This window comes from Electrophorus electricus, chromosome 15 (assembly GCF_041902795.1).
Source record: "Electrophorus electricus isolate QZ-2024a chromosome 15, ASM4190279v1, whole genome shotgun sequence".
In the NCBI taxonomy this organism is placed as follows: domain Eukaryota; kingdom Metazoa; phylum Chordata; class Actinopteri; order Gymnotiformes; family Gymnotidae; genus Electrophorus; species Electrophorus electricus.
Window position 1 is genome coordinate 16,274,839 of NC_137511.1, and position 15,203 is coordinate 16,290,041.

The window sequence follows — 15,203 nt, forward strand, 5'->3', positions numbered from 1 at the left end:
GTCAACATTCAGACACAGGTTGTTGACCTTACACCAGCTCACCAGTTCTTGCACCTCCTCTCTGTATGCTGACTCGTTGTCTTTGTTGATGAGACCCACCACGGTCGTGTCATCAGCGAACTTGATGATGTGATTCAAACTGTGCATCGCTGCACAGTCATGAGTCAGCAGTGTGAACAGCAGAGGGCTGAGTATGCTGCCCTGGGGAGCACCAGTACTCAGTGTGGTGGTGTTGGAAGTGCTGCTCCCAATCCGGACAAACTGAGTCAGGAAATCCAGGATCCAGTTGCAGAGGGAGGTGTTCAAGCCCAGTAAGCTCAACTTTCCAATCAGATGCTGAGGAACAATGGTGTTGAATGCTGAACTGAAGTCTATGAACAGCATTCTTACGTAGGTGCCCTTTTTTTCCAGATGTGTGAGTGCCAGATGAAGTGTGGTAGAGATGGCATCATCTGTAGAGCGGTTGGGGCGGTAAGCAAACTGCAGGAGGTCCAGAGAAGGGGGAAGCTGGGTCTTGATGTGTCTCATGACGAGTCTCTTGAAGCACTTCATGATGATGGATGTGAGTGCGATGGGACGGTAGTCGTTGAGACACAACACCGTGGGCTTCTTAGACACGGGGACGATGGTGGTGGTCTTGAAGCATGTTGGGACCACGGTGCAGCTCAGAGAGATATTGAAGATGTCTGTCAGGACATCTGCAAGCTGGTTAGCACATTCTCTGAGCACCCGGGATGTTGTCTGGTCCAGCAGCTTTCTGTGTGTTAACTCCACGCAGAGTACACCTCACATCAGCTGCTGTCAGGCACAGCACCTGGTCATTTTGCGGAGGGATGGACTTTTCTGCTGCAACGTTGTTCTGTGCTTCAAACTGTGCATAGAAGTCATTCAGTGCATCTGGGAGGATGGCATCACTGTCACAGGAAGGTGGTGTTTTCCTGTAGTTAGTATTGGCCTGAATGCCCTCCCACATGTGCTGTGTGTCACCAGTGTCTTTGAAGTGTCCATGGATCCTCTGTGCATGTGCATGCTTTGCTTCCCTGATCGCATGTGACAGTTTGGCTCTTGTTTTCCTGAAAGTCTCTCTGTCACCTGTTCTGAAGGCCGGTACGCACTGGAAGTGTTTGTGTAAACGAGATCCAGCGTTTTTGCTCCTCTCGTTGCAAAGTTCACATGTTGATGGAATTTAGGCAGTACTGACTTGAGATTTGCGTGGTTGAAGTCTCCGGCAACAATAAACAGTCCGTCTGGATGAACGTTCTGCATGTTACAACGTGCAATTCAACGAGCAATTCCTCCCGTTACCCCACCTGTATTGGAGGGGATAAAATGCCTCATTGCTACCCGAGATGTATGGCGGAGACCCAGAAGGATGTGAGGGCTTCGTCGTACAGTGTGAGCTTTTCTTTGGATATCAACCCCGACTGCCCGACCACGTCAAGATCGCTTCTGTAATCTTCCAGCTCATGGGGAAAGCGCATACCTGGGGAGCCGCTCTCGTTACTAATGCTTCCCTGCTTATAAACAATTAATGATGTCAGTGTTATTCAAGAGCTCATGGCTGTGTTTTTTCATCCACGTCAGGGGAGTCTTTGTGGGCACTCCTTGCTTTGCCTAAAGCAAGGAATCCGAACAGTGGTGGATTATGAAATGGAATTCCGCCTTGGTAGATGCGTTCATGAATGGACTAAGGGCTGATCTACAGGAGGAACTGGCGTGTAAGCAGGATGCCACGTCGCTGAATGTGGTGGTTCATCATCACCTATGACCGTCTCCTACAGGAGTGATGCCGGCGATTCCCCCAAGGGAATTAGCCTCACGAGAGCCACATAGCTGCCTCCGCATCGGGACCAGAACTGCGCCATCACGCTGAAGGAGGGTGTGATTCCTCCCCGATGTAGGGTTTACCCTCTCTCCCAAGAGGAGGAACGAGCAATGCAATACATTAAGGAGGCCCTCCAGCAAGGTTTCATCCGACCCTCCACCTCCCTGGCGTCCGCAAGTGTCTTCTTTGTTAAGAAGAGGGACGGAGGGTTGAGGCCTTGTGTGGACTATCGGGGACTCAATGAACTGTTGGTGCAATATCCGTACCCCCTCCCCCTTGTCCCCGCAGCGCTCAAGCAATTAAGGGGATATTCACAAAATTGGACCTCTGCAGCACAACCTCATCTGAATCAAGTAGGGCGATAAGTGGAAAACCGCCTTCAGCACAGCTTTGGGACATTATGAATACTTGGTGCTTCCGTATGGTCTAGCCACTGCCCCTTCTGTCTTCCAGGCCTATATCAATGAGGTCCTATGGGAATACCTGGGTGGATCTGTCGTTGCATATATAGACGACATCCTGGTCAATTCCTCCTCCCGGGACCAACACGTGCATGACGTACGGGCTGTCCTCCGCACCCTCCTGCAGAACCACCTCTATTGCAAACTGGAAAATGCGAGTTCCATCACATAGAAGTGAGTTTCCTGGGATATAGCATCTGCGAGGGCAGTGTACGCATGCAACTGTGCAAGGTAGAAGCAGTAAGGGACTGGCCTAGACCGCACACTCGCAGGGAGCTACAGCGCTTCCTGTGATTTGCTAACTTTTATCGCCGTTTTATTAAGTCCTTTGGTACGGTGGATAGACCTCATACAGACCTACTCCGCAGAACAGCCAAGAGGCTGAGATGCGGACTCGAGGTGAAGAGGTCATTCTCTGAGCTGAAGGAGGCCTTCTCCACCACCCCTGTACTGCAGCAACCGGACCCAGAGAGGCCTTTCGTGGTGGAGGTAGACGCGTCGAACGTGGGGGAAGGCGCTATACTATCCCAACACATGGGCAAAGCAGGGCAGCTAAAACCAATTGCCTATTTAAAAAAAAAAAAAAAAAAAGCCTTGTGGAAAGGAACTATGGTGTGGGAGACCGTGAAGTCCTTGCCATGGAACTAGCGTTTGAGGAATGGATGCACTGGTTAGAGGGATCACGACCCCTTTTTGGTCATCACTGACCACAAAAACTTGGAATACCTCCAAAACGCGAGGATGCTCAATTCCAGGCAAGCCCTGTGGTCAGTTTTTTTCATTAGGTTTAACTTTCGTGTTACTTGTAGACCAGGAGAGAGGAACGTGAGGGCGGACGTTCTTTCTCGGCAACACCACGCAGAGGCCCAGTCTACCAGCATGGAACCAGTACTGTCACCCACCTGCTTTCTGGCAACTCTGAGCTGGCACCTGCACCGACAGATAGAGGCGGCAAATCCGCATCCACACTGCCCGCCAAACCGCCTCTTTATCCCCCGTCAAGCCCTTATCACGTAGACACACACCTTCGTGGGGACAAGCCATCCAGGAGCAACCCGCACAGCGCAACTACTGAGTGCTCGCTATTGGTGGCCGGCCATGCACAAAGACATAGTGAGGTATGTGGCGACTTGTGCTGATTGTGCCCGCAGCAATATCCCTTGCACACCATCTGCAGGTAAGCCGCTGCCGGTGCCCACACCGATAAGACCCTGGTCTCACCTGGGGTCTACCTACTGCCTGGGAAACGGCGGACCAGCTCTTCCACCATGTCTTTCGGCAATTCGGGCTACCAGAGGACATATTGCATTTTGCTACTGCATATTAAGGTGTATTACAAATATAATGAACAGACACTGAGTACAATTTAAAAACAATAACAAGATGGAATGCTCTTCACTTTCGAAACAGTAGCACTCTGACTGAGCAATGCCTACCAAAGGTTGTTTACTTGTACTGGAATTCCCGCAGGCCTGGGACCACAGCCACGCTCTATTCATTGGACCTACGCCCATGGGCTACATGCAAGAACTCCTCTTTAACTGTAATTCACATATTTTCCTATACCTTTTCAAAAAAACAAAAGCCTCTAACAGAACTGCAAAAATGGCACAAAGAGGAGCAGGCTCTCTGCCGAGTCCTTCCGGACTGAGTAATTTACAGCAGACGTGGATCAATCTTGCTGTCTGACACCAGCCTGTTTCCTCGTCTACTGCTCATTGATTTCTCACTTCCACAAACAGCCAACACTGCACAGCAGTCTGAGTACCCCATACTCTGTAAGGATCTGTTTTATGGATTTTCCCATTTACATCTCTAGTATGCCAAATGTATGATGATGACTTTCTAAAAAACCATAAGGAAAAAGAAAATAAAAGAGGACAGTCATGACATGAGCAAGATATAAGCCATAGATGTCAATATTTCTGCACAGTCATACACAATGTAATCACACACTCGTAATTATCAGTTAGTTGTTAAACTGTCACAAGGCTTAATAGACCTGCCATGTGTAATAGCTATATCATAAAACAAAAACTAAATCAGAAGCACAAAAGAACGCAAAACTGTCAAATTGAAATATCACTGTCAATTAATTCGTTGTTAAAGTTGTTGTAAGCGTACCTTTAATGTAGATGTTGGGATGTTTTGTAAGGAAAGGTGGAAGCAGGCTAAGGCCAGTGCACAGCCGAGTCTGGGGCAGGCCTGAGATTGGAGAGATCCGTTGGCAACATGAACCTCTTTTAAAGTCAAATCTAAGACAAAGCTGTGTAAGGTTGGCGCATATAAGAAATCGAACATCCCGCACATGTGGAGATGGCAGAAAGGTTTGCATTTTGCTTTTATTTCACAGTAAGGTCAAACAGTCACTGCTTGTGTTTTATATTTTACGATGTGTATATATATTTCATATGTGCTATTTCTATACAGATTACCTTTCTAATATCATGCAGACTAAAGGCAGAAAAGTGTTTCAACATGACAGCTGTCACGGTACGGCCCCTCCTCCCAAACGTCTACCTGTGTGTGGGTGTCGGTGTGTGTGTGTGTGTGTTCATCCGTTGGTGTGGCCACGCCCCCAGGTGTTTCACACCTGCTCCTCGTTGTGTTGTTAATGTGAGCACATATAAATCCTCTGTGTAAACGTTAGTATTGTCAGTGTTTGATCTCACGATAGCCGTAGTGCTACTTTGTCTTCAGTGTTACAAATAAACATCGTTGTGTGTATCACGGCTCCTCTTCGCATCCTGCTAAGCATGCCACGTTACAACAGCATTGTTTAAAAAGCTCAAACTTTGAGGATGCTAGCAATGTTTATTAACGTTTCTGGAATATTGTGTTTATTTACATTTGTTAATTTGTGAGCACATATGTTTGCAATTGTGTGAGTGGCTAGATGTGGAGGTGTGTACATTCCCATGTACACCTACTTAATTGACATACACCACCCCCTGTTTTTTACCCTATGTTTTACCATACTCATTCGACTAGAAGCAATCGATGAAACAAATAATGAAGGTATTCCCTTAGGAGTACTTAAGAAGAACAGAAAATCAACCAGTGGCAGCAGCATAGACACATTCAGTTACAGCTGGAGAACTGTTTGGCACCTGGCTACCCCTGCCTCGCCCACGTTCCTTTTCCCTCATCATCGATTGCTCCTCTTAGGTCACCCCAGTCTGTTTGCGTAGGCCTGATTGTGCCACTTCCCCTTTTGCAAAGTGATGCATGTGTATGGCTACATTATTGTGCTGTATTTCCCTGTTGGCCATATTTCCATGATCCTCACTTTCTGCCTAGCTGGCCTGTCTCTATGGGTATGATTAGAGAATAACCTCAGGTTACCTTGTCTGTCCGTTCTGATGCATCTTCCCAGTTTCAACAACAATCTTTGGAAATTCCCACATCATGCCAAAATACTTATTGCATACTGGATTTGTGTACATATGCTACAGAAATTAGTACAATTGTATACAACAGCAGGGGTACCAATATACAGCCCTGTGGGACACCAAACTGGTCTATATAGAAACGGTTCTCAATTTGGACCACAGTATGCCAGTACAACTGTCATTTACTGCTCCTCCCCTTAAGTCATGTGGTACGGCCTGCCACATGCGGGGGATACACGTGTGTATTGTTTATGTTGTAGCCACGCCCTCCCCGGGATTGCACACATGTGTACAGGATTATGTTAATGTCTCACGTCTATTTAAACCCCTGTCCATGTGTGCTCCCATCATTGATCATTGTCGCTACATGTGTGTTTAATTAGATCTGTGTAGTGGTAATGTTGGTTTGTGTAGTTTCTGTTAAATGTACATATGTCTTCGTTGAATGTTAAATGCATGGTTATGTTTATTGTGAACGTTGTACGTGAGTGCCACCTCTGTTTCACGTGTCTAGTCTCAATAAATGTTTTGCATGAAGGGGGAAGTCTGTGCATCCTGCTCCACATCCATCGGCACTCGGGCCAGATACAACGTTACAACAACCAGGTCTATCCATTAGCGAAAGGACAAGCATTCATGCATGGCAGGTTCCCCCAGGGAGACTGTGAATCACCTGTGTGTACCATAATTCCATCTAAGGAATTCTACACATGTCAATTAAGAGCTCAGGCATGGTTCTGTAGATAGCAGGATAGCAAGAATGTAGGACATATAGGACAGTATGAGATGGTTTCTAAAGTCTTGCCTTGCCTTGCCCACCAGTACTGGCTAGCTATTGACACCTTTTTGTCTATTAACACATTTTTGTCATAATAATGACCTTTTCACCACTCGTTCAATTACTGTGTAGGGCTACATGGAAAAATAACATCCAATAAATATATTAAAACAGAATTGCTAGAGATCTTGGGGTGGGGGCATAGCACCAAACAGGTCTTGACAGCCTTCACAATATGACTGCAAGCACTAACTCTTACAGAGGTCAAGTAATTATTTATTTTAATTTATTATAATTATTTCTTTTCTGCCCATCTCTTATTATTCTTGTCTTGAAGCAAATGGCCACTTCAGGCTTTGGCCTTTTTTATAATGAGTTAATAAATAAATATAATATGCGCACAAAAAAAACAACTGCCATTTTGCTAATGCTAAGGTGTAATTTATCATTTCAAAGGTGCCAGGATGGACATGGGTGATATAAATTCACCACTGCAAACATACTAACGTACTTACCATTTTGACATTGCGGACCATAGTATAGTGGGACTATCAATAAACCTATTAGATGCTGCCATCCTTAATAAGGTCAGATTATGTGCTTTGTCTTCCCATCGACTGCACAGACACATTTTGGTATTCCCTAGAGCAAGACATCTGAGGGAGATTGATGAGCTAGAGCAAGTCTCTCTGGAACTGGTAGTCTATCAGTTGATATACCAGGAAAATGTGAAATTTTTCTGTACCCTATACAAACCATTCCAGGGGTCATACCTTTAAAAGCCTAACTGAACTGAAATAGTGATTGCATCAACACGTGCTTAGTCATTCAAACAGTGAACAAACAAGGTCAATAGAGTGCAGTTTTCCCTCAGACATCTAATCCATATTGTAACAGTCAATAACAAACTGTTTCTGTTTAAGCACATAATAACTAGTCTTTCTTTCCACCATTCAGGTTGCAGTTTCTGAAGCAGAAAGCCCTATAATTGGTACACATTCAAGTATTTGAATACCTGAAAAAGCACCTTTCGTGCCCAGAACAAGGTCTTCTGATCAGTTTAGAAGGTCTTCATGCAATCAAACACACAAACAAAAGCAACTGTTTGAAGTAAGCAAGTCCTGAGGCAGTCAACATTTCATCTTAGAAATAAACTTTTAAAGTCATGACACAGGTCATAACAGGTACAGAAAGCTATGTTGGAAAAATGCTCTGTACTTTTTCAGTGCTTTTGAAAAGAAAAGAAAAAAAAAAGTCCATCACAGGATACTAGCATTTTCCAAGTATTTAAGGTTAGAGACATTTCAAATGATAGACTGGCAGTTACAGAGAGACACATGCTCTAACTCTTCCACACATCTTATCCCATGCACAGAGGAATAACAGAGTGTGCATATGCAGTCAGTGGGCACATGGCAAACAGAATGATTTGTCTGGTTTACTGTGTCACTTGGTGCTTGATGTTGAGGGTTCCAAATCAGTAGAGACTTTGGCAATAGGCAATCTTCCCCAAAGGAACCTTTAAAGAACTGTCATTCCAGTTACACAGTTGGCAATGTCAAAATGATAATTATATGATAGTATGTTTACATGGGTGAATTTCCATTGCTTATGTACAGCTCTGCACTTTCTAAATGATCAGTTGCTCCCTTTAACATTAGCAGAATGGCAGATGTTCTTTCAGCAAAAATTATATTTATTTAATAACTCATTATAAAATAGGTCAAGGGCTGAAATGCCCTCTTGGGTGAAGACAAGAACAAATACAATGTGGCAGAAAATAAATAACTACAGTATTTACTTTGTGTCTGAAAGCTATGACCTCTGTCAGATTAGAGTTCTTGGGGTCATATTGTGAAGGCTGTCAAGATCTGTTTGGTACTATCCCCCTCTTTCCCATCCCAAGTAATTGTTTTAATATATTTTAATGGATGTTGTTTTCCCTGTAGTGCTAAATATTAATTGTACAAGTGGTGAAAAGGTCATCATTGTGGCAAAAAGGTGTTAGTAGTTGTCTCTGAGTTATTACATTATATCTGAGCCAGCTGGTACAGGTCTCCTACTGTCCCACTTTGTACTTTCTTAATATCCTGTTAACTACAAAACTAATTAATCGACATGTGTGGAATTCCATAGATAGAATTATGGTACACACAGGTGGTAAGTTTATCATTAATGGTACATTTATCCACTCTGTCTTTTATGGACAATTGATGCACTTACTATTTCATCCACTAGAGGGCCATTCTTGTTATTGTTTGATGCACTTTCCCAGTTGTACATAATCTATGCACAGCTTAACACTGTTCATTAAAACAAGCTAATTAAATGAGCTAATTGCAACTCTCAAAAAAGTTGCAGCCTTTTTTAAACTTGTATTTGTGAGACAAATTATGCTGTAGTGAAGACTCAATTTTTTCATTGCTCAAAGCCTCAAAGCCAAAGGGAAGTTTGTTAAAGCATGTTGAAGATAACTGGACTGGTATTCCCTGACAAGCGGCAGGCTTTTGCTAATAACTTTTGTTGAGATAAACTGTAGTGGACAGAGTGACACAGAAGACTTGAATGGGCAGTTTAAGGAGTAAATATTTTCAGTTGTTTTTCCATCGCAATAGACAGCATTTTATTTGCACCAGGTTAGTCATCAATGCTAACTTGAATAAATGTATGAAATTAATCAGGCATGTATAATTATTGAAAAGTGACTGGATGTATTGGTATGACCCCTAATGTGACATTTTTGGTGAATGTGGCCTCTAACCTCAAATGAGATTGCCACTCCTGTCCTGGACAGACTTTGGTTAGTCACCTCAAGTGATTAATGTGGTCATCTGATTTATGATTCATGTGGTCATCTAATTCATGTTTCGTGTGGTCATCTGAGACTTCTCACACTCTTTATCTGTACTGAGCAGAATGAGGATACATGTTTATGGTCATTCCTGCTGTTAAGCAGCACTATCCTGTATTTTTTCATTCTACTTGCCTTCCTGTGAAGGTTGGGAAAGTGTTTCATAAACACCCTGCTTGCCACCCGGACTCACAATGTTCTAAAAAGCTCCGCAGCTTCCACATCGACTTGGACTGCAGGATTAAGTTGTGAAAATTAATGTATTTAATAGGAAATCTGAGTAAGGCCAAGTGTGAGGAGGCAGTATGGGTAAAAATTATGAGAGGATGGTCGCACCTCCAGTTTGCCAGGAACAGCAGTAGAAGCCTTGTGATTTTATATGTGTGTGTATATATATATATATATATATATATATATATATATATATATATATATATATATATATATATATATATAAATATATATATATATATATATATATATATATATATATATAGAGAGAGAGAGAGAGAGAGAGAGAGAGCGAGAGAGAGAATTTTCTTTTTTTTTAGGGTCGTGTGAGGGGGAAAAAGGTGTGGAGGGGTCTGTTTTGGACAATTAGTATGCATAATTAAGCATATATGGCTGACTTACCTATTTGTATAGCATGTCAGACCAGGTCTATATGATGCCAGCACGCACATGATGTTATGGTTCTCCAGCACAAGTAAACATGAGGGTCAAAGCAGCAGATGAAGTCAAATAGAGCGTTTTACCCTCATTGAGGTGTGTGAGAAGGAATTCTGCATTTTATTTTAGGTGAACAAAAGAGCAAGATTACATTTAAATTTGTGCTTTTAGGTTTTATCCAAACCTGTTCACCAAGTCAGATGAACAAATGGATACTCTTGGTATATGAGCTTTGGCGGTCTGGTGACAACAATTCAGTTAACAACACAAATGATTATATACATGTATTCTCATTCTGCCCAGTACAGAAGCCACTGACTTTCAGATGACCACACCAAAATATCTAATCACTTTTCAATAATTATGCATGCCTAATTAATTTCATACATTTACCTGGAACTAACCAAAGTCTCTCTAGGACAGGGGTGGCAATCTCATTTGAGGTTAGAGGCCACATTTGCCAAAATGTCACATTAGCGATGATACCAATACATCCAGTCACTTTTCAATAATTATATGTGCCTGATTAATTTCAAATATTTATTCAAGTTAACATCGATGACTCACCTATTTGTATGACAACAACAGGCCAGTACCAGTAAACGTACAAATAAGCTGTCTATTGCAATTGAAAAACAACTGAAATATTTTTACTCTCTTCTGCCAAGACTCTGACTTTGCTACAGTTCATCTTAACAAAATTATTAATAAAAGCCCATCACTTGTCAGGGCATAGCAGTCCAGCTGCCTTCAGTATAAGAACTCCACTTTGGCTTAGTTAGCTGACGATAAAACTTATCTTCACATCATTCATCTCACGAATGAAAACAGACAGCTGTTTTTTGCTGCTTGCAATTAGCTTGCTGAATTAGCTTGTTTAATCAGCTCATTATAATGAACAATGCTAGCCTGCATGTACATTATGTGCGACTGGGAAAACACCAAACCGAAAACACCAGACAATGGCAAGTTTATTCTGACGAAAAAAATAGTAACTGCATCAGGTGTCAATAAAAGACAACTGAGTGAATAAAGAGTGAATAAAGCAGGAACCAATAAGGTTTTTCCAATATTGGCTCATCTCCTCTCAGGTTGTACCAAACCATCAGGCAGGCCTATACGTTTTGCACCCCTAGTGTAATGTAAAGATACAATTGGCTGCGGCTGGTTTTCTGAACACCATAACTGCCCACAGCACATCAGACTGTGAAATTAATCCATTCAAATTAACTAATTACACTTGCACACAAGAAGGACATTAAAAAGCATGAAACTAAAGAGTTACTCAAATATGGAAATCAATTAAAGGATCTCTGGGTGGGGGTGGGGATATGCACATTTGTTTTGAAGCAATTAATTTCTATTCATTTCACATCCATGTGAGGTGACCTTTTGAGTGAGGCTCTGTGTGAGAAATTAAATCAATTGACCCTTTCAACAATCTTAATGAAATCAACCTAAAAAGGAACCTGGTCCTGACACTGGGTCCTGACAATTGTTTGAAGCACTTCCTCAGGATTGCTTATTTATGCACTAAAATGTTTCACAGATTCAGGCACGACAGAACTCGCATTCCTTTATTATGTCTTCACCGCATGCAAAAACATCTTCACCGCATGCAAAAAAGTTTTACGAGAGCATGCCAGAGCACTGATGTGCCTCCAAGTTTTGTGTCAAACTGCAGCTCAGTGTAAAGACTGTTCTTTATTGCCAGTGCCACTTTGAGAGGTACTGACAAAAGCCTGCATACTTCTGCTGTGTGATTAACTGGCACTGGGGTAAATTGTATTGTTTCTTTTTATGTCTACTTCACAAATGTTCTAGTTGTATTTAAATTTGCTTTATTTTTGGAAGCACTGGAAAGCACTTTCTGTACCATGTTCTCTTTTTTTGTAATTTTATTTAGTTATTACTTATTTTTCTCTTTGTGTTTCATTTGCTACTCAGCATAAATACCTTTCTAACTATTAAAAGTGTAATAGGAACCAAGATTGTTATAAAATAATGATTATTGCAGCAGGGTAACTTCAGAGACGCAGAGGATTCATTACTTCAGTAAGATGCATTACAAGTGGTTCAGATTGAGTTGCAGGGAAGCATTACAGAAAAAAAGATCCAAGAGGCATTCCACAGTGTACTACTACCAGTGTGGCCAGTATAAAAGCAAAAGGCATTCTCTCTTGTGAAGAATACTGGCAGACATTCCATACACCAGGCCCTGGTGTACCTACAATAGCCAGTCCATCATTGTGGATCTGCAGCATGCATTCCCTCTGCATTCTGGATTCCTGTTCTGATATGATTAGGGAAGTGAGAAACAGCCAACTCAAGAGAGATGCCGATCTGCCTATGATAGCTGTTGGTGAGATAATATTCGAGTTTATTAAAATAATGTTTGATATTATTCAGTGAGAGATCCATTCTAAGAGGCAATATGAAGCAGTCCTTGTAAAGACTTCCCCAACTCTTTGAAATGGCAGTGGTGAACATAATTTGGATAGCTCTGACACTTTTTTTCCAGAAAATGCTATACTAGTACACATTATTATAAAAGGGAATTGAAATCCAGCCCTGAAATTAGACCTTTTCAAGACCAAAGTGTCAAAAACATTTCGAACATCATCCATCAGGAGAAAAGGTCAACTCATCTCCATGCCATAGGTAGCATCACACATGCGTGCACACACACTCCTCAGATCACACAGCACAGACTCACCTGCAGCAGACATACATGTGTTACTCTTGCACACACACCTTGAACCAAATTGTCACATGATCACATGTCTAAACTTCAAATATCTCACAGTAGAAACTTGGCAATCTATGGGCAATAACTGTCTAAAGAAGCTTTGATGACCTATCCTTAGGTTTTCTGTTTGGGGTATGATCAGTGAGGTCTTATTTATTTAGTCCTAGACAAGAGCAAAGTTAATGAAGAACTATTCAACTGTTTCTTCTGCCCCAAATCTCCTTCTAAAAGATTCTATTACATAGGATTTATCACTAAATGCATGTCATGTAGAGCTGATGGCCAAAGTTTATCATCTGCCTTGAGTGCTGAACTATATCAACCCCGGTATCAACCCAGTTTCAACCACAGTATCAACCCAAGTATCAACCCCAATATCAACTCCGAAATCAGACCCAGTATCAACACTGCTGTGAAAACTGATGAGAAGAAGGAACAGCAGAAAGTTCACAAACTGATTTAATAAAAAGGAAAGAAGGGCCCAAATAAGCAGAAAGGTCACAGCAGCAGGAGAGATGGCCTCACCTGGTATGTTGTGTATGGTGATGCTCAGGATAAGCAGGGGATGGCCACACTGGGAATGTTGTGTACGGTGATGGTCAGGATAAGCAGTAGATTGCCTCACCGGTAATTTTGTGAATGGTAATAGCCAGGATAAGCAGGAGCCGAAGATGGATTCACTGGGAATGTTGTGTATGGTGATAGCCAGGATAAGCAGGAGATGGACTCACTGGGAATGTTGTGTATGGTAATGGCCACGATAAATAGGAGATGGACTCACTGGGAATATTGTGTATGGTGCTGACCAGGATAAGCAGGAGACGGACTCACCGGGAACGTTGTGTATTGTGATAGCCAGGATAAGCAGCACAATACGTCTCCAGCTGCTTTGGGATGGGGTGCTTGCTTCCTGTGGCCTAAATTCAGCTTCTGGACCTTCTATGTGGCTGGTATGGACTCCTTTTCTTCTTTGGTAAACTTCTCCATTCTCTGTTTAATGTGTCACGGAAATAAAATCCCAACATTAGTGCAACATGAGAAAAATAAAGGGAACACATTCATTCATGGCATGAACTTATTCATGGACCCACAGAAAAGGCCAATGACAAAGGAAAACAAACAAATCACAACACTGGCAAATTAGATATAAGCATGTTTTGCTCAAAAATTATTTTCTTTCAAAAGATTCATTATTAATTCTTGATTAACCACAGCACAAATATATGCTCCATGAACTCTGCTAGAAGCCAACAACTAATATTTCAATAAATTTCCTGAAAGATCTCAGTGACAACAATTCAATAAACAAATTAGTACATGCTCTTTTGTTAAGAACAGTCCTTAAGCTCAAATCAATATGTTTAATCAATTTCTGTAAAAATCACTGCACCACAAATTAGCTTGGATTAGGTGTAGAAACCACAAGGCATACATGCTCTGCAGTACGAGTAACTCTAAACTGTGGTTAAATAATTTAAATGGCTATTTTTGATTAAATATTTAATTACTTTTTCTGTACGTTAATGATCACTGAAGAAAACATAGTTGGGTAATTACACTTATAGTTCCTGCAATGTACTACTACTGCAGATAATGATTCTATAATTAATCTAAGAGCCCCTGTTTCTAATGTTCTAATCTTCCATTTACCCAAAAATCACCACAGCAACTATCCTTACCCAAGAACAACAAAAACAATTAAAAATGGAACTTCTATCCCATGAAAGGAAGAATTAAGGTGATTCTGTGGACTGGTTCAACAAGAGCACTGTTATTTTTCAAAAACTTTGTTCCTTTCTTTTCACGTTTGAATGCTGGCTCCCCAGCCCCCATCCCTCTATCCAGAGTCTCATTAAAGTCATCCGAATGGCAAATCTAAAGGTCAGCAACATTGTTCACTGTGACATGGACACTCATCATGGACACAACATTACTCATTATGTGAGCAGTTATCACTTACATTTACATTTCCAGCATTTGGCAGATGCTCTTATGCAGAGCGACTTACAATAGTGCTTTGTCATTTACTCCTAGCCAGTCTAGTATGTTAGAGTCCAAGATACCATTGAACCATAGAACCATAGAGTTTCCGTTACTCAACACAGGTGCAGGATCAGTGGTCATATCAGTGGTAACTTACCATGTAAGCCAAAAACCTGACAGATGTTCCAAATTTATTCTGAAGTGACCGACTGAAATATGCAGCATGGTAAAATCGTTCATTGGCTTGCCTTCTGATTAACTTGGAATGGATTTAAGGTGCAAGAGATTAGCAACTATAAGCATGCTTGGCCTTGAATTATGATTTAGTGAAAACTAATACTATAGGTACCCAACTAAGTAATGACACACACAGGCAGCATTACAGTTCTGGAGACAATTTGACTTTGCCTGGACGCAACCTGACGTGGCCCCTCAGAGGGCAAGAAAACATGAGTATGAACATGTACAGTTTCACAAATGAACCCTATTCATTGG

The 15,203-nt window shown here is 41.8% G+C and overlaps 1 protein-coding gene across 4 annotated transcripts in view; it reads right to left on the bottom strand.

Moving 5' to 3' along the window:
- Positions 1-15,203, bottom strand: part of slc39a11 (solute carrier family 39, member 11) — an 86,977-nt gene that overhangs the window by 13,616 nt on the left and 58,158 nt on the right. For all 4 annotated transcript variants that reach the window (XM_027005079.3, XM_027005078.3, XM_027005076.3 and 1 more), the window contains one exon: positions 13,557-13,715. In XM_027005079.3, coding sequence (XP_026860880.1) covers positions 13,557-13,715 — 159 coding nt within the window. The remainder of the gene's footprint in view (positions 1-13,556; positions 13,716-15,203) is intronic.